Below are 27950 nucleotides of genomic sequence, written 5' to 3' on the forward strand. Positions count from 1 at the left end.
AGGCCATGCACCCAAGAACAAACTTATAAGCACTGAAGTTATAAGCCAACATGAGTTTTATATAGTGCACGCCCATAGATTCCAATATCTTTGGCTATACACCTAAAACTCTAGGCCCTGGCCACAACCACTGCAGCATATCACAGCTATAGATACACCCGTTGTATCGAACATCGATCAGGTGGTTGTGGGGAGGGCTTAGAGTCCTGGGTGCAAATTGAGTATATGCTGCAGTTAAAATGTTTCATTCTATGGGTGTGCTAATGACTTATAAGCCACCATGGGTGTGATATGCTGCAGTGGTTGTGGCCAGGGCCTAGAGTCTTGGGTGCATGGCCGTGACATTGAGAAGTTTCTTTTGTAGTTTAGTACTTAGCTTTGTTAGTGGTTTCATCCTGTTTAAACCTAAAATAAATAACTTCCTTTTGAAAAGGATTGCACTGTCTACGAGAGCTTCTAGGATTTTTTTTCTACGGTATTTTTTAAGGGTTGTGGATGATTTCACTCCTCTTCTTATTAGATTCTGAAGGACTCTGTGGCAGAACATTATTGCTAAAATACTTTTTTTCTATGGTTTCTTGCTAGTATATCAGGATTTATAGGAGCACTGTTAGCAGTAGTCGTAGCTGAATTCTTGTTAATCATTTTCTGTTTCTTGCCACATTTTGATAGAGGAGGCAAAGTTTCTGTAGTTGAAGCTTCATTTGTTTAGCTAAATGACTGTATTTGCTGTTTTGTTTCAACGTTTTGTACAAACTCTGGTCGACATGGATGCTTACTTTGGACACTTTTATTTTCATTTGCTCTATTTCTGCGTTCCTTTCTATGGACTTGCTTTTTGGTAGGAATTCTTTGGGGTCTGTTGAAAAAAAGAAGGTATTGGTTGGTCTGTTTTACAATGTATGTGTGCTGTGTGCATGTGTGTATGAGTTTGATGGGGAAGATGTATGTGGTGGTGTGTGAATGTGCATTGGGCAGTTACAATGAGCTGGCAAATGGCAAAGAAATTCCAGACACATGCTCTAAACTGTTGCCTCCACAATGAATGATAATTATATAAGGATGACGCTCTGTCTGTTAAGTAGCACATAGAGGTACAAGTCCAGCCACTTCATTCCACGCACTCCATGCCAGCGCACTTCCACATGAGGGAATCCAAGATCTGCAGATATACCGCAACGTTCTGCATGCACCTTCAACCAATGTATCCATGAGTCTCCCAAAATCAAGATAATCTGTTTCGAGCACACACAGCCATAGCTGTCTGTTCTCCTCTCAGGAAAAAGACGTTCTCACTAAGTCTCTCCATTCACAACACACCCACTGAACTTTACTGACCAATCCCTAGCTCTGCTCATTCTCATTTGCATGCCTCTCCACCTCAGAATCCCCGTATGTAGTACGCGCTGCCTGCAGTCTACCGCCATGTCCGTGGACATGTAGAGGATCTGAGCGTGACGACTTTACATTTAAATAGTGCTCCCCTTTTCCCCTTTAAGGTGGGCTCTGAAAAGAGCGTTTTGTTTTGTATTTTTTGCAGATGCCTGACAGACACCTGTTATTTTGTATTTTTTTGGGGGGGGTTTTCTTTTTAGTTTTCTCCTACAATCATCACATAACCTTCTCCAAAGCAAGCCTTACATTCCGAAAATACATGGCATTTCCCAAATAAGATAAAGAAACACCATCTGCTTCAAAATAAGCCGCATTACTAGAAACAATGATCTCGTGGCTGCAGAAAAACATACAAGCTCTTAACAGGAAAGCACATGCCGCCATTGATTGCACACCTACCAATACTTTGATCAGGGCAAAAAACAGAACTGTTGTCCCATTTTGCTCTAGGGACTAAGCCAGAAAAAATTACTTTCGCAGTTGGAAAGATGTTGATGACTGCTTGAACCAACTGTTCCAAATCTCCCAACAAAGTAGGTGAACTCACGTAGCCCAAATGGAAAGCACCATAGTGCAAAACTACCACATGGGGACTGTTCATCCTAGGCATATCTCTGCAAACTTGGAGAATTGCCTCTACATTGCAATCCGTTGCAGCGCTCCGCACCACCTCCACTCCTCTTACATCGAAATTATTTGCCACATGCCTACATTCGGAATAGTGCTGTAAACCATGGACAAAAATATCTCAGAGCACCAACACCCTGACTGTCTCCACCTCTGCATCTTCACTACACACACTCTCTTTCTACACAAATCAAGAATATCAGCATCGGATTGGCTCATCCCTACAGTCCCCTTTCCATGCTGGATTTGCTGGAAAACCCTGTATGTTGGACGCCCTACCCACGGATAAGCGCGGTGTCCATGTAGCATGTAACTCTTAGCCAGCCCTTCTACCATTTCCACATCACTCGCGAATCCATTCGCTCATTGGACACAGCTAAGCAGTCACACAACCATCCAGCAATCACATCCAAGACCTCTACGTCTAACTCCGTCATCAGAGTTCTGCACTCCAAATGTACTGTTGATCACTCTGAATACATGTCTCATATCATTGCAAAGCACCTACTACAAAAACCACTGTGCAAGTCTCGAGGATTTCTACTTACAGCTCCATGCATACCCACATGAATGATTACAAAGTACAGGTATGCATATTTTATTCAGAGTACATGTGCAACTCTTATGATTCCATTTAAACAAATTAATGCCACTAAATCTGCATAGCCAATACATACACACCAATGCTCCCGCTTTAAGCGCGAAACTCAATTTTTCAATATAAAATATCACAATTTTTTACTGTCTTCCCCCTAAATTAATGCTACTTCCAATGCGATCGTACAAGAAAAATAAACGTTCCCGATTGCTGTGGTGACATTTCCCTCTCAGGTGCTCCTGATTTTTCGCATTCCTACTTATAATATGAAAGTATTCAAATGTTTTCCATCTACTATAATAACCTATCACTTCCAAACCTCTCTGCTATCTACAACACAGCTGAAAAAAAACAAGGGAATTTCATGAACTTAAAATTGTATTCATTTGCGAAGCAGGTTCAACTAACATATTGCAAATAACATATAAAGACTGCACATAGTCAAATGAAATGCACGCATACATTGTGTTGAGTTATCAAATGAGAATACTTCCACGAAAGCTGAAAAATGAATGTGTACATTAACATCAGTGCTATAAACACACAAAATTACTAGCTTCTTCATTTTACAATTGCAGTGAAGACCACTCTCCTGAAAATCAACAGCATCTACACTACAAACAACATATCCGAAGAAACCTGGTCATTGCACAAAAAAAGTAAGTACAAAACTACCTTTATATTCTTACTGTTCCTCAATGAGACTGTGTGGGTTATTTATGTAATTTGTGTACCAAAAAAAACATCGATTTTTGAACCATTCGGCCCACAAATCCCCATGTATTAATCAAAGATTAGCAGGCAGAATGGCACACAAATCCCTGTTTTTTTGGAACACAAATAACATACTCAACCCTTAGAATGTTCGGGGATGTGGCCTTTTATAGGGGTGGAGGGGTGTGCCTCGTGACCATGTTGATCACTCAAAAGTGTTGAAAAAGTTCCAAACAATATGTGGAAAGCTAGAGCCATTGTATGGGACATGTGAAATGGTGATTTTGTATTGTAACATAATTTACCTTGTCTGCATAAATTCTTTTCAAATTTTGCACAAGCAGACAAAGTGCACAAATTAGGGCACACGCTCAGCGTGGGTGCGGTCACATGATGACGTCGTGAACACATCCGCGAAGAAAATGGGTGCCCGCAGGACACCAAATACACAGGAACGGTCGTGCGCATATGGGTGTTCTACGGACAGTGTTTGGGTCCTGAAACTAATTAAACGTGCGACACACTTGCGAAGGACAGTTACGGACAGGCGCAATGTTCGCAGGACTTACGGGTGTGGTGCGCATGTGCGTAGATGATCTGCTGACTGTACAGCCAGGTATAATTTTGTTTGACTATGGACATGCCGGACACCGCGCCTTTTCTACGAACAGTTCCATCTTCGCTGCGAACGGTACGGCAGATATAGTGTGTCCTTAGGACACTCCCTTTTTGTTCATTTACAGACATCCCGGCCACCTGGTGTGTTCTAAGAACAGTTTCATCTTGGTTGTGAACAGTACGGAGAGCTATAATGTCCTTAGGACGCCCCCATTTTGTTGATTTACAGATATCTTGGACAGCTGGTGTGTTCTTAGAACAGTTGCATCTTGGTTGCGAACGGTACGGGTAGGTGTATTGTACTTAGGACATCCATATTTTATTAATTACAGACATGCCGAACAGGTGCTCTGTCCGCGGACATTTTTACAATTTTTTTAAAAAAAATTAGACGCACAAAATTCCATTAAAAGTAACATAGCATTTTTTTTTATTAAACACATATACAGCAATTAAGAGAGAGAGGGGGAAGCAGACACTGAAACACATATAGGGGAATTAGGGGTTTCCACAGGCTGGTTGTGAGGGGGTGAAGGGATGGAAGTTTCGTCAAAACGGTTGTGTTGTTCTTCAGGGGTTGGGGATAGTTCACTGGGAAATGGAGAAGGGGGTCAGGTACAGGTTGGACAGTGGTATCTAATTTTTCCCTTGACGTGGTCCTCCACAAATTGCCTTAACCCATTAAAATTCTCTTTTGGCATGTCCACTTTGTCTTCTATGCGTTTCAAGGTGTCTTGCACTGTGTCTTTTGGTGGACTTTCTTCTATTTTTACCTGGTCTGTTAAAAGTAAATATATATATGTTAAGTACCCATAAAGTACTGACTATTAATGTGCTTATGCAGAGAAGTGTGTACCATTATTATCGCTAGCTTCTGACATTTCGCAATGCGGAAAATTCTCCTCCAGCCAGTCCAAAGTACTGCACATTTCTGTGTGAAAACAGCAGAAATACATTATTTGTTCTGTACCTCATACAAAAAGTGTACAAACATACAAGAAAAAGTTCACTTTCTACCTTATTGTAATTTGTATTTGTTGTGTTGTGTTCCTCTACTGTCGCTCCTAGCTTTACAGTTTCTGTGAGGTAATTACGTTGGAGGCATATCTTTTTTTGTTATGGTATAATCCATTTCGTTACACATGGTATTTAAATGGATGAGTTATGTGTGAGACGTGTAGGTTCCAATGGTTATTTATTACTACTTATAATGTGTTTATGTGCTGCTTTTTAAACTTGTGCAGTTTTTATATGGCATGATAGAACAATTTCATATACTCCCTGACTGTTTGGGTAGTGTTGCCCTCGTCCGCGCCCGTCCGCAGACAGACGCTCAGTCCGTGCCTTTCAAATATCATCAGCGAGGGTGTTCAGTATGTTCTATGTTACATGTACACAAATTAAGGGAATCCTAGTAAATATCTCCCAAATTCACATGATGAAAGTGTATATTCAGTAAAAAAAACTTTGTTAAAGGGATGTTATGCTTAAATTGCCCTACTAAAAAACTATGCAATTCAGTAAAAAAACTTTGTCAAAGGGATGTTATGGTTAAGTTGCCCTACCAAAAATCTGTGAAATTCAGTAAAAAAATCTTGGTTAAAGGGACGTTATGGTTAAGTTGCGCTACTAAAAACCTATGAAATTCACTAAAAAAACTTTGTTGATGGAACGTTATGGTTCAAAGTAAAACCGAAAAACCCTTGAAATTCAGCAGTTATGGTAAGCTAAGCAACCATAACTCGCGCAACCACCGTGCACTGCTAACACTAACACCCAGGACATCAAAGATGACATCACAAATATCATTGTATCACATCATGTATAACATCAATGCAACTAAATGTTCCAAGAGATCAAGTAGTGCAGTAAGACAGCTTAGAAGCACCATGCACTAGTCACTTTTTATATATAATGTATTGACTAGGCCCTGCACCCCATAGGGAGGATTTTTTATCCAACTGGAATTGTGTATACAATTATGTATATATTAACAAATTGCTCCCTTAACCCACTTGGGTGAATGCTTTTCTATTTTCTCCCTTCCTAGTTGCTATAATACAAATACGCACATTTGGAAATACATAGTGGTAGTATACAAACGTATTATAGTGTTGAAAGAATTGCGTCAAATATTCGTAGGGTTTCATATTGGATAGCCTTTTGCATTTACCAAGAGGCATTTATAAATGATTCTTATATGTTCCCTACTATTTAAATCGGGATGAACCACTGTTCCCCATTTAAAATAAAATTTAAAATAAAATAAAATATTATGTCACTTTAAAATATTATGCCACGTTACAATATGCCTTTCTTTTAAATTAACAAATGCTTAGCATTAGAAAAAACCTGGTATTTCTATGCATTATATTCTAATGTGCTTTTTAGCAACCATGGCAATACATTGATGTGTTTTTGTACTATGTTCCAAGATGGCGATTATGTGGCACGAAAAGGCAGTAGCTTTCTCCAACACAACATAAAAGCAGGACTACATACCTTTTCACCATATAAATACTCAAGTCCTCTCTCTATCATGTTAGACCCGACGAAGCCCGCAAGGGTGAAACGCGTTGTCTTTGCTTTGCATTTTCTGCTGCCCTCCTGTACATGAATATATGAAAAATAAAGGACTGTTTTGCAGCGGATTTTCCCATCTGGGATTTGCCTTGGTGTCATCTTTCATTGCCTGAGTGCTGCTGCTATTTTTGGACTGTCAGTCAGTCTGCCCTGTATATCTATATATATATATATATATATATATATATATATATATATATATATATATATATATATATATATATATATAATTATTTTATTTACTTATTTATTGGACATTTGTATGGCGCTTATAAGCAGAAAGTGTTTCCAGGCGTCACAAGACAAAGCGGGAAGGCGAGCAGGGGAGGATAAACAACAAGAATCGGTCCTGCTATGCCTTGTGACATGAGGATCATGCAAGTGCAGTAAACCAGTGCAGGGGGGCTCAGGGCTGAAGCAGGGTAAGCGCTAGGGGAGCCCATGGAGGGAAAGTGCGAAGGGACAGGGGTATGGGTAAGTGCAAGGAGCAGGGGTGGACCAGTCACAGTAGGCTGGTCTGGGGAAGGTGCCCGAAGGCAAGTGCTGGCAGGGGGGACTGTGGAAGACCGGTAGGGGGAGGGCCTGTCCCCTGTGGGACTCAGAAGAGACCAGGCAACCCAGGCGTACCAGCAGGGAGGAGTTAGCAGGGAAGGGGGAGAGGGAAGGAGGAGGAGAAGAGGAAAGTCAAGAGGAGTTTCCAGAACTTAAGGAGATCCAGCTCAATATATAACATCAAGAAACTACTGCATGAGCTGGACGCCACCCCTTGACTGCGCCGGGGCAAATAAACATTTACTACTCGGATTAACAAGGGAAGTATACCCACTTCCAGGACGTCACTTGCTTCCTGCACACTGGCACTCCCGAATACCCAATACCTCTAACTGGGAGGACCGCTGGTGTTTTCCTGGCCGCCAGAGCACAGAGCTTGCTGGACTACAACTTGTGAGCCGACAACTTGCAACCCATGCCCAAGATGGCCGACGGAGCCTGGTGACGGCCCCGTGCGTGGCGGGTCTTCTCCTCCGCCCCATGATTTCGGGCTGCAGCGCCGTGCGGAGAGTGACCTGCGGGTGGAGACCTGCACCTGTACCAGAGGCGCTTTCGGAGCGCACCAAGCAAGTAAGTGGCCCCCTTCTCCCTCGGCCTTCCCCGCCATCACCGTGCAGTCACCCCAAGGAATACCTGGGACGGAGGGATTGAGAGTGTGGAGGGGCAGCGCAAGCCAACAAAGAGGAAAGAACCCAGCAGAAACTGGGGGATTCTCCTAGTGCTCTCCGCGGGGGGTGCTCACGGCTCCAACTGGGCAGAGTCCCATAACACAAGCCCCACCTGACATCTGCGCCCGTTGTAGGACAAGCCGCAATATAGTGCAGAATTGGGGGAGGAACCACCGAGGAGCGGCACCCAGGAGCGGCACCAACGGAGGCGCTGATCCCCCCACTGCGGTGTCCAGCGCACACCAAGATGAGGAAAGACAGACAAAGGAAAGCATCTACCCAAAGTAGCATGGACCAGTTTGCGGTTGCTACTTCCCCGGCCCTCGCAGGAGCAACAACACGAACAAACTCCCTTCCTGAAGATGAGTCTCTCTCCTTACGGGATGTCATGGCAGCCATCGCCAGCTCCCGCTCCTCCATGGAGATTAAGATGGACAGCATCGCAGCAGATGTCTCCTTCCTGAGGCATGACTTACAAAAGTTAACCTCTAGAACTGGCGAGGCCGAGCACCGTATCTCAGAAGCAGAGGATAACATCATTGGGATCAACAGGCAGATGGCCCAAGCCCTGACCCGCCTGAAGACCCTGGAAGCTAAGGTTGATGAGGGAGAGGGAAGGTCTCGCCGCAATAATGTTCGCATTCTGGGCCTGCCAGAAGGAGAGGAAGGGCAGTGCATGGAACTATTTCTCGAACAAAGGCTCACTGACATTTTTGAACCCCACTCTTTCTCAAAGTTTTTCTCGGTGGAGAGGGCCCACAGGATGCCCTCGGGCAGACCGATCCCGGGCGCTCCGCCCCGAACAATAATCGCCAGATTACTTAACTATCATGACAGAGATGCTCTCCTGCAAATGTCGCGCTCGCATGGGTCGATCACACACAATGGGTCGCGAATAGCCTTTTTCCCGGATTATACCCGAGAGGTGCAACGTGCAAGGCAATCCTTTGAGCCACTAAAAAGACAACTGGCGCAATTAAAAGTGAAATACGGCCTCCTCTTCCCGGCCCAACTGAAAATTCACCATAAGGGATCGACAGTTCACTTTACGGACCCACAGGAAGCCTGGAGGTGGGCCGAGGCGCATATTGAAGGGGATTGGTCCACAAGACCACGAAGACAGAGAGGCAGAGCCCGACACGGGTCACGGCGGGCCTCCCCGAGGAGAGACCCGGAGCGGGAGGAGCGGGGGGCTCCGGTGCCAGCTGCGGAACAGGATGAACATTGAAGAAATAGCCCACCCTGCAACGAAGAGATGGAGCGCTCCGCTGCAACAAACGGGCGCATCTAAGCCAAACCCCCGACTGGGTCACGGGAGGCGCCCCACCATGTAAAACACCAGCATACTGCGCAAGAAAGAGAACCCCCCTGGGAAGAGCCTTCCTTGGAGTTTAGTTAGAAGGCACTTTGCATTTGAGCTAAGGGGGAGTAACTTGTACCTCTAATTTAGTTTGTTTCATGTGAGTTGTCCGGTTGACAACTTGTATTTCCTTGTTCGGGCGACCGATGCTTCTAGTTGGGAGGAGTATAGGGTGGGTGGTTATGGGTTTGTTATGTTTAGTTATGGAAAGGGCCAGTCAAGCACGCAATACATTAAAGTCAAATAAGGGGGTAATAGCAAAAAAACACACAGAAACTCGGCGCCTGGCGCCGCCACGAGTGGCACACACCTTCTCGTTCGTAGACAGTTATGGCATCAAATAACACTAGGTCCAACACAGCCAGAACACTCACATTCTTTGCCTGGAATGTCAACGGGCTTGGCAATGCAATCAAACGCCGATTGGTAAGGCAATACTTGAAAAGGCACGCACCAGATATAGTTTTTCTAGCTGAAACACACCTTGCAGGTACAGAATGTTCCCTATTTAAACGCACAAACTACAGACTCGCACTCCATGCAGGCTTCACAATGGGCTCTCGTGGGGTCCTGATACTGATACATAAAAACCTTCCCTTCTACTTGTACACAGTGACACAGGACACCGGAGGCAGGTACATATATGCGACGGGTATGCTCTGGGGAAACTCCATCACATTACTTGCTATCTATGCACCACCAACCCTATTAACGCCATTACTTACCGACATTTCCCCCATGATCACAGAGGACTCCTCCGACATTACGATAATAGGAGGGGACTTTAATGAAGTCATGGACGCAACCCTAGACCGTTCGCATCTGTGCAATAGAAACCCCGGCATACATACCAAACTTGCCACATTCAAGAACGCCCTGGGTTTGTGTGATGTATGGAGAGATCTCCACCCCAATTCCGGGGAATATTCCTTCCATTCTGGGGCTCATGCCTCACTGTCCAGACTGGATTACTTCTTTATCCCATCAACTGACCTGCACAGAGCACAAGAAGCATACCTGCTACCCAGAGGCATCTCTGATCACTCCCCGGTGGTGTTGAAAATCACAACTTCTAGACCGACCCCCCCGCCTAGTTGGCGCCTGAATAATTACCATCTGGGTAATCCGGATCTGATAGTTAAACTTCAAGAAGCGACCGAAACATATTTCGAGTTAAACACTGAAACTGCAGCAGACCCTGGGTCACTCTGGGAGGCATACAAAACAGTACTAAGGGGGGAACTCATATCTTGGTCGTCTGCATACAAGAAACAGCACTTACTTAAGGTACACGAGGCGGAACAACAGGTTAAACTGGCAGAAGAATCACATATTACCCAGGACACGCCTGAGACGAACCGAGCCCTACTCCGAGCACAGAAGCTGCTCCAGAACACAGCACTTGACAACGCCAAACACGCACACACTGCAATGAGGGCACGCATATATGGAACAGGCGACAAAGCTGGCAAGATGCTAGCGTGGCTGGAACGTAAGGAGCAGGGACGCAGCCACGTTCATCAGTTACGAGTAGGGGGTCCAGGTCCACTAGTGTCAGATCAAGACATATCGCGGGGTTTCGCAGACTATTATGCTGAACTCTATAAGAAACCCACCACCCGCATGGACACGTCAATAGTAGATGAAATTAACTTCCCCACTCTGAATGAGGCACAACAAGAATTGCTGGAGAGGGATATAACGGAGGATGAGGTGCCGTGTTCTATGTCTGCCCTCCAAACTGGCAAGTCTCCAGGCCCAAATGGCTTTCCGATAGAATTGTGGCGGAAGGTGGGGACCAACGTAATTGCCCCTCACCTACTGAGAATGTATCAACACGCAAAAGAAGGGGGCATCCTATCCCCAGACTTAAGAGAAGCCACAATAATCGTATTGCCCAAACCGGACAAGCCCCCCGACGACTGCAACTCATACCGGCCCATCTCACTCATAAACAGCGAAACCAAAATTCTTGCTAAAATACTGGCAGATCGTTTGCAACAGGTGATACCCTCTCTGATCCATTCGGACCAGTGCGGCTTCATGCCCCAGAGATCGACACGCATGAACCTCCACAGACTGCAGGTGGCACTGGAGAAAGCCAACAGTATACAAGGGCCGTTAGCCTTGCTGGCAATCGACTTCGAAAAGGCCTTCGATTCAGTGAGATGGGAGGCCATCTGGGACATAATGGGGCACATGGGGTTTGGCGAAAACTTTATGAACTGGGTGCAATTACTGTACAGATGTCCGATGGCCAGGACTAGGGTTAATGGCTGGCAATCGGAGCCTTTCAGTCTGGGCAGAGGCACTAGACAGGGTTGCCCCCTGTCAGCAATGATCTTCGCAATAGCCATTGAACCCCTGGCCATTCTCCTACATGACACACTGCTCTGGGAGGGATTCCGCTGGTCAGAGACGTGAGAGGACAGGGTCTCGCTCTACGCGGACGACCTGCTTATCTACTTGAAAGACCCACGCAACTCCTGCCACAGAGTTACACAGATGTTGAAGAGATATGGAGCCTTCAGCGGTCTACGCGTGAATTGGTCCAAATCGATCCTATTCCCCATAGGCAACATGGCAGCCGCCGGCCCCGTAGACTGCCCCTACCAGATCGCAACAGAACAGTTTAAATACCTGGGGGTGATTATCACGAAGCACCTTACAGACTACACAGCGCTGAACCTCCACCCTGTTGTGACGAGATTTGCAGAGGACACTCGCTATTGGATCCCCCTGCCACTAACTCTGATGGACAGAGCAGCCCTATTCAAAATGATCGCACTCCCCAAGTTTTTGTACATCCTGCAAAATGCTCCGCTGCACATCCCACACCATGAATTCCTTAAGATTGACCGTATCCTTCGTAAGCTACTGTGGAGCGGAGGTCATCCGCGGATTGCTCTCTCTACCCTGCAAAGGTCCATCTGGGAGGGTGGGATTGGGCTGCCCAGATTGCAGACCTATTACTGGGCCAGTCAGATGGTGGTGGTGAACGACATGCTCCATGGGGACAGAGACCTGCCGCACATCAAAAGGATCATCACCCAGAGAGGAACCTCCCCCTTGGAACTTCTGTATCGCGACCGGCGCCACACACCTGCTCTCAACATGGACACGCACATCACACGCATATGGACCGAAGCACACCGCTACATAGGCTGGGATGCAAAATTGACTCTAGCCCAACCTCTGTGGAACAACAGCCTCCTCCCCGAAATATTGAAGCTACCCAAATGGCCGGCATGGGCCCGAAGTGGTATTACCAGAGTCGGAGACGTAATAAGGGAGGAGAAACTGGTCACGTTTGAAACACTGCACTCTGAATTCGCCCTTCTACTCGCGGAGGAATACCACCATACTCAACTGAAACATGCACTGCAGGCCCACCGACAAGCCATCAATGATATTCCAGACTGCACCCCGCTGGAACGCAACATTGTCCAAGACCAAATACAGCGGAAAGTTACCTCAACCATGTACAATGTAATCACATCCTTTGCCACGCCTGAACTGATTAGCCTAAAAGCCAGATGGGAGCGAGACGTGGGCCCACTTCAACCTGAGGACTGGACAGAAGCTTTAATGTACCCCCGGGAAGTGGCCATTTCATCGAGACTCCGACTGGTCCAACTCAAAATCCTACATCGCATCTACTATCCCAGAGTGGCACTCTTCCGCTGGGGCAGAGTCCCGGATGCACGATGCCTGCGCTGCAAACGGGAGGAAGGTACTTTCTTCCACATCATATGGGAATGCGACAAAATACAGCAGTTATGGAGGAAGTGTTGTGACAAGCTCTCCAGGGTCATGGGCAAGCCAGTGCAAAGGGGACCCAAACAGCTCCTGTTGGGGATCTCCGACGAAAGCGATCTGACCCGCTATGAGAAACTGCTCTGGTCGACCGCAACAGCAGTCCTTAGAAGGAACATTGCGCAGCTATGGGGATCTGAGAGAACACCCTGCTACGACCAATGGGTCACAGACGTGGACATTTGTGTGATAATGGAACGCAGGGTGTATGCAGCGAGGGGATGCCCGCAAAAAGCAGATAAAATATGGCAGAGATGGGAAGAGGATGGCTAAGCTTCCGTAGAGATGTAACGAGTATGGTGCACTATTTGGACAAGGCGACGCCGGATTAGCGAGCCTGGCACGCACAAGTTGTTTTATGTGCTCCCGCATCGTAGAGTTGATGGCCCTTAGGGCTAAGGCCCCATATTTCCTTTCCCCTTCTCTTCCCGGTGCTGTTTACCCTTCCTTTTCCCTTTCCCTTCCCTGTAATGTAGAGATATTTGTTATGTTTATTCATGTTTTTGAAAAATCAAATAAAGTTTTTGATAAAAAATAAAAAAAAAGAAACTACTGCACGTTCTCACGCTCCCTTTATATCAGGCAGAGAGATCCCAGGCCCACTCAATATACGGAGCCTATAGCCTTATTCCTCTTTTCCTCTTAATAATACAGCGCTGCCTTCATCCCTTAATTGGGAAGGATCCTGTTACTCCGTTATCCTCTTTACTTCAAAAAAAATAGATCATAAAACAAACTGCCACGTGGTCTTTCTACACAACACCCACACGTCAGTCACTGCGTCACCACTCGCCTCCACATCCACAGCAGTCACGCTTATCCCCTCCCCACCAACGTTGTTTTCTCCTGCAAAAGGTACAATTACATCTACGTGATCTCCCAAATGCCTCCATCATGGCGTCCCATCAACAGCCTGCAGAATCCAGGAGTGGCACCCCACTCCAAAGAACAGGCAGGAATTCTGGTGACACAGCTCCTTTAAACCTCTCCAGGTTGTGCAAAAGGAGACTGGTCGCTGCAGGTGAGCGCAGCCCCTCCGGATGTGCGGCCATTAATTCTGCGTCGGGTCACCCGTCCTCATGGGATACTGCCTATATACATACTAACAAACGTCTATGGTCCATTGCCCCATTGGGCTGTGGTAGCTCTGGCACAACCCTCAGGCACGTGGATTACTGTGCCGTTTCCTGGGGTTGCCACCTCCCTGACTGGTGGGGTTACATGATGTATCATCTTCTCTATGGGCCCAATCATGTGGTACACACCTGGTTGTCAATATGTGCTCAGTGGATATTCAAGGTCATCCCAGCCTGCTCGAACAATGAACAACTTCTGTTGATCACAGCCAAGCTGTTGCCCCCACCATCCCTCCCCACCGTAGGCTTAGCTTTGTTGGCTTCACCTTTGGTTCCTCATGGTACAAATCACAAGAAGACTCATCCCACCTTTCACCCTTATCAACTTCTCCTCCCCAGAGAATCTTCAGGCCCTCTCTTAGAGCACCCTAATCAACCAATTTGGAATGGATGTGGGTGTCTTGTTTGTGGGCATCTGGCAGTTCAAACGAGATAGCCATTATTCTTGGTGGGCACTATAGTCTGAAATCTTCGCTGGGCCTTTCGGCAGCTTAAGACCTCTGCCCTGACTCTCATGGGTCTGCCCTTCTGACCGAGAGCAGCCCTTCACTCCCAGGCCTTCACATTCCATTCGGATTTTGCAGACCTGTAACCGATAGAAGTGTATGTTATCTATGCGGCCTGAAGGTCTCTGTGCCTGGGGCCGCTACCTTGTCGGGACTGGGAGTGGAGAATGGAATCAGGTCTCGTCTTCCTGGGATACTAGCTTATGCAATTCTCTGACTCAGAGTGAAATGGGCCTAGTTTGCAAGATGGCGGGACTTTAGTTCTGTTCGCATGACAGGATGGAGTGCAGGTTTTCATCATTATTTACTTTATTTCCATTATTTTAGTTTTATATTACACGTGCCCTGTATTAGGGCTACTTGTGGTTTCATATCCATTACAATGAGCCCTATTTACTTGATGTACCCCGCATGCCTCACCCCCCTTTGAACATGTGTGGTAATTCTTGAGTCTACTAATACACCTTTTGTAATCTAAAGCATTTTGGCGGGGCTGTGAGCTGGACATGCCAAATACCGCATCACCTACCCCGGTTCCAAATTGTTGAGATCTCATTGTTGAGATCTCATTTTGACAAATATGGGACAGGTGGTGTAAGAAGTACAGCATGCCCGGTACAGTTCCATGTGGTTAAAACCTCTGCAGATCTCTTTTGTCACATGCGGGCCGGGCGGTGTATGAAGTACCGCACTCCCTACCACGGTTCCAAATGGTTGAAACCTCTGTGGATCTCTTGTCACATGCGGGCCAGGTGGTGTAAGAAGAGCAACCTCTCCTGCCATGGTTTGCGTCGTTGCAAAGTTTATGTGGCAAGTTTGAAACTCAGGAGAAGGGACTCTGGTGTTTATGATAATGGCAATGTTGTAGATGCTGGGAACTGCAAAGAGACTGCAGGTTTGTCTAAACTCTTCCCCAGGAGAGACCTGTGCAGCCCACAGTTTGGGTTTAACATGGGATACTAATAGAAGAAATAGTGGGTTAAGCAACTGCTTTCATTTCTGTTCCAGCATTTTTCTGTACCTTCTTATGATGTCATGTATTATGCATAGTTATATTTTAAATCGTTAAGTTTATTGTATAGTAAGGTTGCATTTGTCATTGCTCTACATCGACAAGAAATGTAATTGACTGAAGTACAGGCATGTTACTTGCACATCTGATGGGACCAGGTCAGTGTACACATTTAACTCATACCGTGTCTCTCAAGGTTAGAACTCTTAAATTAGGAATGCTAGAAATAGCATGAGGAAACTAGCCCTTTTTAGGTTTATAGCAGCATTCTTTGTGGCAAACAGTTGTATTACTTTGACTGTCTTTACGTGGCAAAGATTTGTATAAATGAGATAATATTTTCCCCATTTAATGCTTGGGGTGATTGATTCCAAGGAGTTGACGTTCCATGCTTTATCCTGTATGTTGTCAGCAACTAAAGTGTCTACCTGTGTACTTACCTCAGGCTGCTTGGATGTTCCTTAATTTGCACCCCAAATCAATATGATGTAATCTTGATGTCTTAAACTAAAAAAAATATCGAAACACAAACAAGCATAGATTTCTGTAGAACTGGTCCAGTGGTGTGTGGTGAGGCTGCAGTGATGATCCCCTGTGACCATCCTTGTAAATATGATTCATTTGTCATGGATGAAGTGATGGGAGTTTGCTGAGGCAGAAAGTGACCTAATTTCCTCAACATCTCAGAGCCTTGGACTTGGCTCTCGCAAGGATTAGCGCAGAGTCATACCCAAGACCTGCTGCAGGCATTGCATTTATTCACGCCCACTGCTCACTCTTACAGGCAGATCACTCAGAAAGTAGGACCTGACCAGCACCACCTATTCAGTAAAACCATGTAGAAAATATTACACAAGTTTCCTCAGAACCCTCAAACAGAAGCTTTAAAGTAAATAAAGGAGCCCAGAATACAAAATACTAAAATATATGATCGATTACTGTAGAAGTTAAAGGTTATAACATGTTTATTTTGTCAGTTGACTGTTGCTTTCACATGCATTGATTTACTTAAAGTATTTGTCAGCTTTCAAAAGAGATGGCTCCCACTTTTCATGACCATCTGAAGCTCATCGTTGTGACACATATTCCTTGGTGTTCATGTCCGGCCTGAGAAGAATCACATAGCACTTGGGTACAAATATACAGCCCAAGAGCCCCGCGCCGGAGGACAGGATGGCAAAGACCTCCACGGCCACCATGTACTTGCCCTTGGAGCTCAGGTAGGTTGGGATGAAGGAGACCCAGACGCTGCAGAACACCAGCATGCTGAACGTGATGAACTTGGCCTCGTTGAAACTGTCCGGTAAGTTCCTTGCTAGGAAGGCAATGATGAAGCAGAAGCAGGTCAGGAATGCCAGGTACCCGAGAACACAGTAGAATGCAATGTTTGACCCCTCGTTACATTCCAGTACTATCTGACCAATCACAGAGTGTGTGTCATAGGACGGGAAAGGGGGAGCTAGCCCCAGCCAGACGATACAGATAACGACTTGGATACCGGAAGACAAAGTGACTAGATATTTGGAGAACCCGAATCTCATCCAGAGTCTCATCCCACTTCCTGGTTTGGTGGCTTGGAATGCCATAACTACAGTCAGGGTTTTACCTAATATCGAAGACACAGAAAGAGTGAAAGTGACACCAAACACAGACTGTCGGAGAACACAGGTGACCATCTTAGGTTGACCAATGAAAATCAAGGAACAGAGGAAGCAGAGCATCAGGGAGAGCAGGAGGACATAGCTGAGGTTACGGTTATTGGCCTTCACTATCGGAGTGTCTCTGAAATGTATAAAGATCCCCAAAACTAGAGCTGTGATTAAAGAGAAGGCCACAGCAATGACGGCCAACAAGGCTCCCAACGGCTCCCCGTAGGACAGAAATACAACCTCCTTTGGGATGCATCCATCTCGTCTTGTGTTTGACCACATCTTTTCCGGGCACTTAACACAATGATCAGCATCTGAGAGAGAGAGAGAACAGTGTGATTAGCTCAGAGAAGAGAAAACATTTTATTGGAGATATTCAACCTAGTGCCTAATATGCCAGGTGTGGCAGCAGAAAACTGTAGTCACAGTATTTTTATTTGAAACTATGATTCTGAAAAAATACTATCACAACTGCTTATTGTCAAATCATTGGAGTGCTAAGAATCAGGTTCCACCCTAATCCACTAGTAATACATTCTATGTTAAAAGCAAGACATTTACATCTGAGAATTAATATGTTATACAAAAGTGATACTTGTGCACAAAGATTTTAATTTATCAACCAGCTCACTCATTGAGGTCATCAAACTCCCACTCCCGTATTACTAATGTTTTTCTGCTAAATCATCCAGAGGGTGTTAGGAAAGATTTCGTAATTGTAGGTAATTTTCGTTCCATGTGGCAACCCCTAAACTTTTTGCTGTTGTTTTTCACCTTGTTCTTTACTTTGCCAGAGAAGTGCAGCCTTCTGCCGCACTCCTCTGGGCTTTCGCTCCATTCTTACGGGGAAACTGACATGCCCTTAAGACAGTCAGTACCGGGAAACGCTGTTTTCCGTAGTTTCTTTTATCATGTTGCGGCTTTCGTGCAACATGACACAAGAGGGCACTGTAAGCTACGTTACTGCTCTCTTGGGTCTCTAGCCTTCTACAGGCCCTAGATACTCTTTTAGGATTGTAACTGATCGGTGCAAGTGATTCACGGACGGGAATGGTGGCAGCGATCGTTTCTTGTGTTTTGAGCTCCTTTTGGCGTTTTAAGCGCGTTTCTCGCGCTTAGCCCAAAATGGTGGCCTGGCTCCCAAAATGGCCAGACCACGAGGCTCCTTTGTCCTGTCCGCTGACCGTCTTGCTCCCTTCGCCTTCCCCAGGTCGAGCCGACCCGGGGCCTTCCTTATTTGGGCATTTACTTTCCCGCGAAACACAGATGCTTTCGCGGGCTTCTACATGCCTGGTGTGTGCCTCCAGGATGTGGGCTGGGATGTCTGGTCCCAATACAAGTCCTGGGTGCCAGAGAGTCTAGGGTGGTGTGAATGCCTGGGACTACCGTGGTCCGTGATAGGTCTACGAATGGTGTGAGTGTTGATGAGCGGATCTCCCATTGGGTCCCCTCCGTTTTGGCGTGAAGGGAACCGTGAATAAGAGGGGGCTGGAAACACCACTACCATGTCGATCTCCTGAGTTCTCACGAACGAAGGAATACAGGAGCCAAGTATCCTGCCACCAAGAGGCTGAACCGAGGAATCGTTGGTGACCCGCTGAAGGACTGCTCCTCTGCACTGCTGTCGCCTTGTGAAACCCTTTTCACCTTTGATCAAACCAGAAGGCCTGTACTGGTACTTCGACCCTTGGAATAGCGGGGACAGCTATTCTCGGCATCTTCACCATCTCCTGCTAGTAAGCCTTCGGAAGCGTCTCTGGGCCATCCAGCAGACTGACCAGCCTACACAGGAGTCTTGCTCTGTAACCGCCGCCAGGTTGTGTAGTATTTCGAGTCCTTGTCACTCTCACACGATTCGTACACTTGGCGTTCCCAGCTCTGAAGTGAGTAGTGTACATTTGGCTCAGATACACACGGCCGCTCCGTTGCCCTGCTGTTGTAACAAACTGTGCGGGTTCCTTCGTTTGGGAAGTCTTTTACTCAACTCTGCTGCTGCAGACTCAACACGACGACGAGACGTCCCCTGCTCTTCTGAACCTGCCAGCGACTGAAACTGACGCGGAGAAGCCTGGGTCTGCTTGCATCGGGGACCGGTGAGTAGCATAGCTAGGAACTGGTCGCCCTCCTGCAGGAGCCCATAGCTTTTCCCCGCTGTGTCAAAACATCACACCTTTCCGTACTCGCGCTCTGCTTCTGCCCACAGTGGAGGCTGCGCTTGAGTCGCGGAACACTGTTCTTCTTCATTTGTGCACTAAACTGAACTGCCTGATTTCCCTTGAAGAGACTCCCCTTTTGCCCGTTGGCACCAGCGTGTGCAGGTACTTTTGAGCACAAGGCTCCACTCTTCGTAGGGCTCGGGCTTCCTTTTAGTTAGGTGCCTCTGAAGGCGGACTGGGTCAAAGCATTATTTCGCACTGCCTGTTTTCCCTCCCTTTTAGGTGGACTACACATTTCGTGCATCTAACGCTTGAGACTTGTTTGTATTTGTATTGGTATGGTATGTGTTGGTTTACTAGAGCTGTATTGTGATTTCTCGCTACGGTCATTGTTTTAAAGGCCGTGGAATAAATGTGTATATATTTTTACTATAACACCTGTTTGGAGTAGTTTGTAAGTGTCCTTGCTTTGTGTGCTCATTGCGGGCTTTCAGTCACCCTCTCCCCTCTTGAGACCTAGTCTTGACCGCCGCGATCGCTACCCTGATTGGTCTGGCTTGTCCAGAGGTTACCCTGTTCCAAGTAATTAGGTTGGCCTTCTGAACTTCTGCGCCGCCAGGACAGAGGTCAGAAATCCGTCTTAACAAATTGGTGTACAGCGGTGGGATACGACTGAAGGTATCCAGTGTTGCGCACAAACTAAGGCATTTCAAGTTATTCCTACCAGGACACGTAATGAATTGTTATAGTATAACTTTAAAAAGGTCATAGTCCTATCTAACAGTATGGAAACAAATACCTTGTTAACTTTAAATGCTTCCAAATCAGAAACATTGAAGAAGATGTGTGCGGAGAGAGGTGTTTCCTCTCAAGGCACGAAATTGGAAATGATCCAAAGAATCGTGGCGTGGCAAGAAGCGCAGCTTGACGCTATAACTTCTGAGGACAGTGCAGAAGGTGGTGGGGCTGCTCTCACTGGTAGAACCGACGGTTCTGCCGCTGCACTGATCCATCGCGACCACGAGGACAGGGAGGATGTGATGTCTAATGTTTCCTCTGCCAGTGTTGATGGGGAGGCTATGCTTGAATTCAAGAAGCAAGAGCTGCGGTTTAGGCAGCAGGAGCTTGAATTCAGCATAGCCAAACTAAAAATCGAACAGGCAGAAAAACAAAAAGACAGGGATCACCAGTTGGAACTGGCCAAGCTTCAGGTTGCAAATGGGTGCAAGGGTCCTGGACATGGGTCTGGGGCCTCCTCTCATCCACGGTTTCCGAAAGATCTGCTCAGTGTGTATGAGGAAAGGAATGACATTATGGACTGGCTGAATGCGTTTGAGTATGCATGCGAAGTTCAACAAGTTGACAATGCTGATAAGATTGCCTGGTTACTCAGCAGACTGCCCCATTCTGGCTGTAGTGCCATTATGGAAATGTCGAAGGCTGAGCGAGCTGATTTCGCAATGTTAAAGCAAACTCTCATTTTAAAGTTTGGGAAGACTCCGGCCCAATATTTGAAACGATTCAGAGAGTATAAGAAAAAGGAATGTGGTACTTGGGTATCTTATGTCACCGAATCCTTGAAAAACTTAACTGGCTGGGTCGGAGGTTATAAGGTTTCTACCTTCGAAGGCATGATAAATCTTGTCATGCTGGAACACATTTTTGCATCTTCTTCCCCGGAGCTTAAGCAGCATTTGGCCGATTCGAAGGAGATAGATCCTAAGAAGCTAGCCATTGCAGCAGACTTATGGGTGTCACATCGAGTGTCCCATAAGGACAAAACTCATCCTGGTAAGCAGGAGGAAGGGAAAAAGTCCAAAGATAAGGAGGGTGGAGAATCTGATAAATCTTCTTCAAAAGGGCCACAAAAAGAAAAATAAGGGTAAGACACAAGAGAACTCACAGGGTAGTGGAGGTCAGCCTCCGAAACAGAACTCTGGTTACAATAAGCCTCCCTATGTAAACAGACCCAATGGATCTTGTTTTGCTTGTGGAGCAACTGACCACGTGAAGGGGGATCCCCGGTGTAAGGTTAGACCTTTGGGGTTCCACTCCGCTAATCTGGCCTTCTCCTCCTACGAGGAAGAAGAGATTACAGGAGCATCCTTCTCCTCAGACTCATTTCCCAGCGGGATAGAGGCTGAGGTAGTTTTAGTTTCCCTGGGTTCCTGGGAGCCTAAAGTCGCAGAGGCTTATGCTAGGATTCCAGATAATAACAAGCACTACTTTAAAGACAGTGTGCTGATCAATGGAGTAGATACTCCATCTCTTAGGGATAGTGGGTGCAGTCGAACTGTAGTGGATTCTACCTTGGTAGACTCAGAGGAAGTTGCCAGAGCTACTCTGATGCCCACTTAGTTGGCTGACGGCCCACTCCGTATGTTCCCAGTAATACCTGTAAATCTTACTTTAAATGGTACAGCAGTCAGGATTCCAGTGAGCATTCAGAGAAACATCCCAGGAAAGGTCTTGTTAGGTAATGATCTCAGAGCTTTAGGGCTCGTAGGAGACACTGCCGAAAGACCCTACACACGGTCTCAAGCACGGGCAGCATTGGCCAAGACCAATACGCCGCCCCAGCCGAAGGGGAAACCCAAGGCGAAAGGAGTAAACAAGTCAAGACGAGGGAAAGAGAATATTCCCCCGAGCTCGCCTACCACTGCGGTGGAGGAAGTTGGTCAATCGCCCGGGCCTGACGAGGAGGTGGCGATGCCTGAAGTATTTGACCCCAACGACCATCCTGAACTAAAAGACTTCTTAGTTGAAGGAGGTCCTGATAGGGACGAATTCAGTAAAGGCCAATGTGAGTGTCCATCTCTGGAAGGCCTAAGGAGACAGGCCTGCTCCCAGCTTGAGGGTGAACCTCCTGGGACGCATAGGATTTATTGGGAAGGTGGACTCCTGTATAGTGAGCCCACAGAGTCTACAGAAGGAGACAATAGGAGGTTGGTGGTTCCCCTTGCTGTTAGGCCCTTCCTCCTGCAGTTGGCGCATGAAGTGCCACTTGCTGGTCACCTTGGTATTAAGAGGACCAAGCAAAGGTTATCCATGCACTTCTACTGGCCCAAGATGGGGGTGCAAGTAGAAAGTCACTGCAGGAGTTGTGCCTCCTGCCAGTTATCTGGTAAGGTAGGCTCGACAATCCGAGCTCTATTGGTACCACTCCCAGTTGTGGGGGTACCATTTGAAAGGGTAGGGATCGACATCGTTGGTCCCCTTGACCCGCAAACATCCTTGGGCAATAGGTTTATCCTGGTGCTGGTCGACCATGCAACCAGATATCCTGAGGCCAGCCCATTGAAAACTGTAACTGCCAAGTCAGTTGCAAAAGCTTTACTTGGCATATTTACTAGGGTTGGCTTCCCTAAAGAAGTTGTGTCGGATCATGGCAGCAACTTTATGTCGAAGTATATGCAGGCTATGTGGAAAGAATGTGGGGTCACCTACAAGTTCTCTTCGGCATACCACCCCCAGACAAATGGTCTGGTGGAACGTTTCAACAGAACGTTTAAGAGCATGATTGGGGCTCTGGAAGAACCTCAGAGAAGAAAATGGGATCTTCTTTTACCATGCTTACTGTTTGCCTACCGAGAGGTACCACAGGAGGGTGTTGGCTTCAGCCCCTTCGAACTTCTGTTCGGTCATCCTGTACGGGGACCCTTAGCCATAGTCAAAGAGGGATGGGAGATGCCCACTCCCCCTGTTACTACCAACGTAGTTGATTATGTGCTAGGGCTCAGAAAACGGATGGCACTTCTGATGGGCTTGGCTAGTGATAAATTGAAGGCAGGACAAGCGCTGGTGAAACATTGGTACGACCAGAAAGCTTCCCTCATCAACTTTACACCTGGTCAGCAAGTCCTGATCATGAATCCCATAAGGCCTCGAGCTTTACAGGACAAATGGTCAGGCCCTTACACAGTGGTGGAGCCCCTGGGTGAGGTTAACTATTTAGTGGACCTTGGAAGGCCTGGACAGGCTCCAAAGGTGTTTCACGTGAATAGGCTGAAGGCTTTCGTCCCAAGAGTCGAAATCGCAGCACTGCTACTGGCTTCAGATGTTGAGGAAGAGGAGTCTGAACCTCTCCCCGACCTGTTCCAAAGCGGTCCTTCAGATAGCTCCTTTGAGGGTGTCCGAGTGGCCCCTCACCTGACTTCTGATCAGCAGGCTGAGGTGAAAAGTTTGCTTAGGCAGTTTTCCCCCCTGTTTTCACAGTCGCCTGGTTTGACACCTTGGTGCAAACATAACATAGACACAGGAGACAGTGTACCTACCAAAAGTAGGGGATACAGGATGTCAGACAAAGTACGGTCTTATATTAAGACCGAGGTCAACAAGATGTTAGACCTTGGGGTGATTGAACCCTCTAGTAGTCCTTGGTCCAGCCCTGTGGTTTTGGTTCCAAAGGCAGGCACTTCTGAATTGAGGTTCTGCGTGGACTACAGGGCTCTGAATGCTGTCACCAAGACAGATGCACACCCCTTGCCTCGAACAGATGAGCTGGTGGATACTTTGGGTGCCTCCAAGTACCTCAGCATGTTTGACCTCACTGCTGGCTATTGGCAAATAGCTTTAGCAGAACATGCCAAGGAGAAGACAGCGTTTTCTACTCCAGACGGCCTTTACCAATTCCGGGTAATGCCGTTCGGGTTGAAGAATGCACCTGCCACTTTCCAGAGGCTTGTGAATCATGTTTTGAATGGGTTGGACAAATTCTGTCTTGCATATCTGGACGATATAGCAGTTTTCAGTGCCACCTGGAAAGACCATGTGAAACACCTCGGGATTGTGCTCCAGGCTCTTCAGAAAGCACACTTGACCATAAAGGCTAGTAAATGCCAGATTGGACAAGGCTCAGTGGTTTACCTTGGACATGAAGTAGGTGGAGGGAGGATACAGCCTCTACCCAGTAAAGTACAAGCAGTACAAGACTGGCCTACCCCCACTACACAAACCCAAGTGAGAGCCTTCTTAGGACTCACAGGGTATTACCGAAACTTCATGGCAGACTATGGCACCATAGCTGCCCCTCTGACTGCCCTCACCACTCCGAAGAAACCCAAGAAGGTAACTTGGACCGACGAGTGTGAGAAGGCCTTCAATGGCTTAAAAGACTCCTTGTGCCAGGCCCCTGTCCTCAGGGCTCCTGATTATCAAAGACCTTTTATCGTGCAGACGGACGCCTCTGACACTGGGATAGGAGCTGTACTATCACAAGTAGATGAGAAGGGTAAGGAACACCCTATTGGTTTTATTAGTCGCCAGCTTAAGGACAGAGAGCTCAGATGGTCCACGGTAGAGAAAGAATGTTTCTCTGTTGTGTGGGCCCTAAGGAAGCTGAGGCCCTACCTCTATGGGACCCACTTCACTGTGCAAACTGACCATAAGCCCTTAAAGTGGCTAATGAACATGAAGGGGGAGAATCCAAAGTTGCTTAGGTGGTCCATAAGTCTACAAGGCTTCGACTTCACTATTGAGCATAGGCCAGGTGTCCAACATAGCAATGCTGATGGGTTGTCCAGAATGTTTAACCGACCTGAGCAAGAGACTCATCCAGGGGTGGATTAATTCCCCCTGTCCATAGTCTGGGAGGGACGAGTGTTAGGAAAGATTTCGTAATTGTAGGTAATTTTCCTTCCATGTGGCAACCCCTAAACTTTTTGCTGTTGATTTTCACCTTGTTCTCGACTTTGCCAGAGAAGTGCAGCCTTCTGCCGCACTCCTCTGGGCTTTCACTCCTTTCTTACGGGGAAACTGACATGCCCTTAAGACAGTCAGTACCGGGAAACGCTGTTTTCCGTAGTTTCTTTTATCATGTTGCGGCTTTCGTGCAACATGACACAAGAGGGCACTGTAAGCTAAGTTACTGCTCTCTTGGGTCTCTAGCCTTCTACAGGCCCTAGATACTCTTTTAGGATTGTAACTGATCAGTGCAAGTGATTCACGGACGGGAATGGTGGCAGCGATCGTTTCTTGTGTTTTGAGCTCCTTTTGGCGTTTTAAGCACGTTTCTCGCGCTTAGCCCAAAATGGTGGCCTGGCTCCCAAAATGGAGAGACCACGAGGCTCCTTTGTCCTGTCCGCTGACCGTCTTGCTCGCTTCGCCTTCCCCAGGTCGAGCCGACCCGGGGCCTTCCTTATTTGGGCATGTACTTTCCCGCGAAACACGGATGCTTTCGCGGGCTTCTACATGCCTGGTGTGTGCCTCCAGGATGTGGGCTGGGATGTCTGGTCCCAATACACATCCTGGGTGCCAGAGAGTCTAGGGTGGTGTGAATGCCTAGGACCACCGTGGTCCGTGATAGGTCCACGAATGGTGTGAGTGTTGATGAGCGGATCTCCCATTGGGTCCCCTCCGTTTTGGCGCGAAGGGAACTGTGGATAAGAGGGGGCTGGAAACACCACTACCATGTCGATCTCCTGAGTTCTCACGAACGAAGGAATACAGGAGCCAAGTATCCTGCCACCAAGAGGCTGAACCGAGGAATCGCTGGTGACCCGCTGAAGGACTGCTCCTCTGCACTGCTGTTGCCTTGTGAAACCCTTTTCACCTTTGATCGAACCAGAAGGCCTGTACTGGTACTTCGACCCTTGGAATAGCGGGGACAGCTATTCTCGGCATCTTCACCATCTCCTGCTAGTAAGCCTTCGGAAGCGTCTCTGGGCCATCCAGCAGACTGACCAGCCTACACAGGAGTCTTGCTCTGTAACCGCCGCCAGGTTGTGTAGTATTTCGAGTCCTTGTCACTCTCACACGATTCGTACACTTGGCGTTCCCAGGTCTGAAGTGAGTAGTGTACATTTGGCTCAGATACACACGGCCGCTCCATTGCCCTGCTGTGGTAACAAACTGTGCGGGTTCCTTCGTTTGGGACGTCTTTTACTCAACTCTGCTGCTGCAGACTCAACACGACGACGAGACGTCCCCTGCTCTTCTGAACCTGCCAGCGACTGAAACTGACGCGGAGAAGCCTGGGTCTGCTTGCATCGGGGACCGGTGAGTAGCATAGCTAGGAACTGGTCGCCCTCCTGCAGGAGCCCATAGCTTTTCCCCGCTGTGTCAAAACAGCACGCCTTTCCGTACTCGCGCTCTGCTTCTGCCCACAGTGGAGGCTGCGCTTGAGTTGCGGAACACTGTTCTTCTTCATTTGTGCACTAAACTGAACTGCCTGATTTCCCTTGAAGAGACTCCCCTTTTGCCCGTTGGCACCAGCGTGTGCAGGTACTTTTGAGCACAAGGCTCCACTCTTCGTAGGTCTCGGACTTCCTTTTAGTTATGTGCCTCTGAAGGCGGACTGGGTCTAAGCATTATTTCGCACTGCCTGTTTTCCCTCCCTTTTAGGTGGACTACACATTTCGTGCATCTAACGCTTGAGACTGTATTGGTATGGTATGTGTTGGTTTAGTAGATTTGTATTGTGATTTCTCGCTACGGTCATTGTTTTAAAGGCCTTGGAATAAATGTGTATATATTTTTACTATAACACCTGTTTGGAGTAGTTTGTAAGTGTCCTTGCTTTGTGTGCTCATTGCGGGCTTTCAGTCACCCTCACCCCTCTTGAGACCTAGTCTTGACCGCCGCGATCGCTACCCTGATTGGTCTGGCTTGTCCAGAGGTTACCCTGTTCCAAGTAATTAGGTTGGCCTTCTGAACTTCTGCGCCGCCAGGACAGAGTTCAGAAATCCGTCTTAACAGAGGGTAAGGGCAGTTTCCCTTGTAAAACCAATGACATTTGGGTCAAACATGTCTTTGGACTGTGAGCAGTCTCTAGAGGCAGCTACTGAGAAAATAAGATACCAAAGAGATTGTATTGCCCTTACTGCATGAGCTATCAGATACCAGGTCCAGTTGGCATAAAACATGGAATATTGCTTCATGCAGGCCAAACCATATGGCTTACTAAGCTCTCTCTAGAGGCGGCTGCTAAGATAGTAATCTCCGGAAAGACATGATATTTCCCTCCATACATTAGCCATGGGTGTCCAGGTTAAGGTGACCCAAACAGAGCACATTAGAGAGAATTAAAGTTCAACATCAGGATGGATGGGATAAACTCCCACAATGCCTAGGGACTTGACCTAATACTAAAGAGGGATTACTACATTAATAGTTTCAGGATGGATAATTTAACAGATCGAGGGAATGGAAGTTAGGAAGGAAGCCTATTTTATGACTCTGTGTCCTGGGGGAAAGTTTTTCTAGAGAAAAGAAACTATGCCACAGGGTGTCATGATGGGTTATCTTAAGGAATCTAACGAAGGGAATTCTGACCTTCACTAAGATCCCTAATACACACACTCTAGGATATGGCGCCCTGCTTGTTCCTTGAAAACCCAGGAATATAACTCCCTTCTCGCTTCTTAATAACCTAAGGGTATAGTGTCCCGTTTGTGCCATGACATACCTGCTCTTCTCCCAGGGATATAACTCCTTTCTCACTTCTTAACAACCACGTGGTATATTATCCTGCCTCAGACATGCCTCACCTGCTCTTCTCCCAGGGATTTAACTCCATCCTCACTTCTTAACAACCATGAGGTATATTGTCCTACCTATATCA

General features: G+C 47.0%; 1 protein-coding gene across 2 annotated transcripts in view; it reads right to left on the reverse strand.

Moving 5' to 3' along the window:
• Positions 1-16532: 16532 nt before the first annotated feature.
• LOC138453016 (vomeronasal type-2 receptor 26-like) overlaps positions 16533-27950 on the reverse strand; it is a 980057-nt gene continuing 968639 nt past the window's right edge. For both annotated transcript variants that reach the window (XM_069605428.1, XM_069605427.1), the window contains exon 6: positions 16533-17548. In XM_069605428.1, coding sequence (XP_069461529.1) covers positions 16653-17548 — 896 coding nt within the window. In that variant the 3' untranslated portion in view covers positions 16533-16652. The remainder of the gene's footprint in view (positions 17549-27950) is intronic.

Source organism: Ambystoma mexicanum, chromosome 4p (assembly GCF_040938575.1).
Source record: "Ambystoma mexicanum isolate Mex_15411 chromosome 4p, UKY_AmexF1_1, whole genome shotgun sequence".
NCBI classification, from domain to species: Eukaryota; Metazoa; Chordata; class Amphibia; order Caudata; family Ambystomatidae; genus Ambystoma; species Ambystoma mexicanum.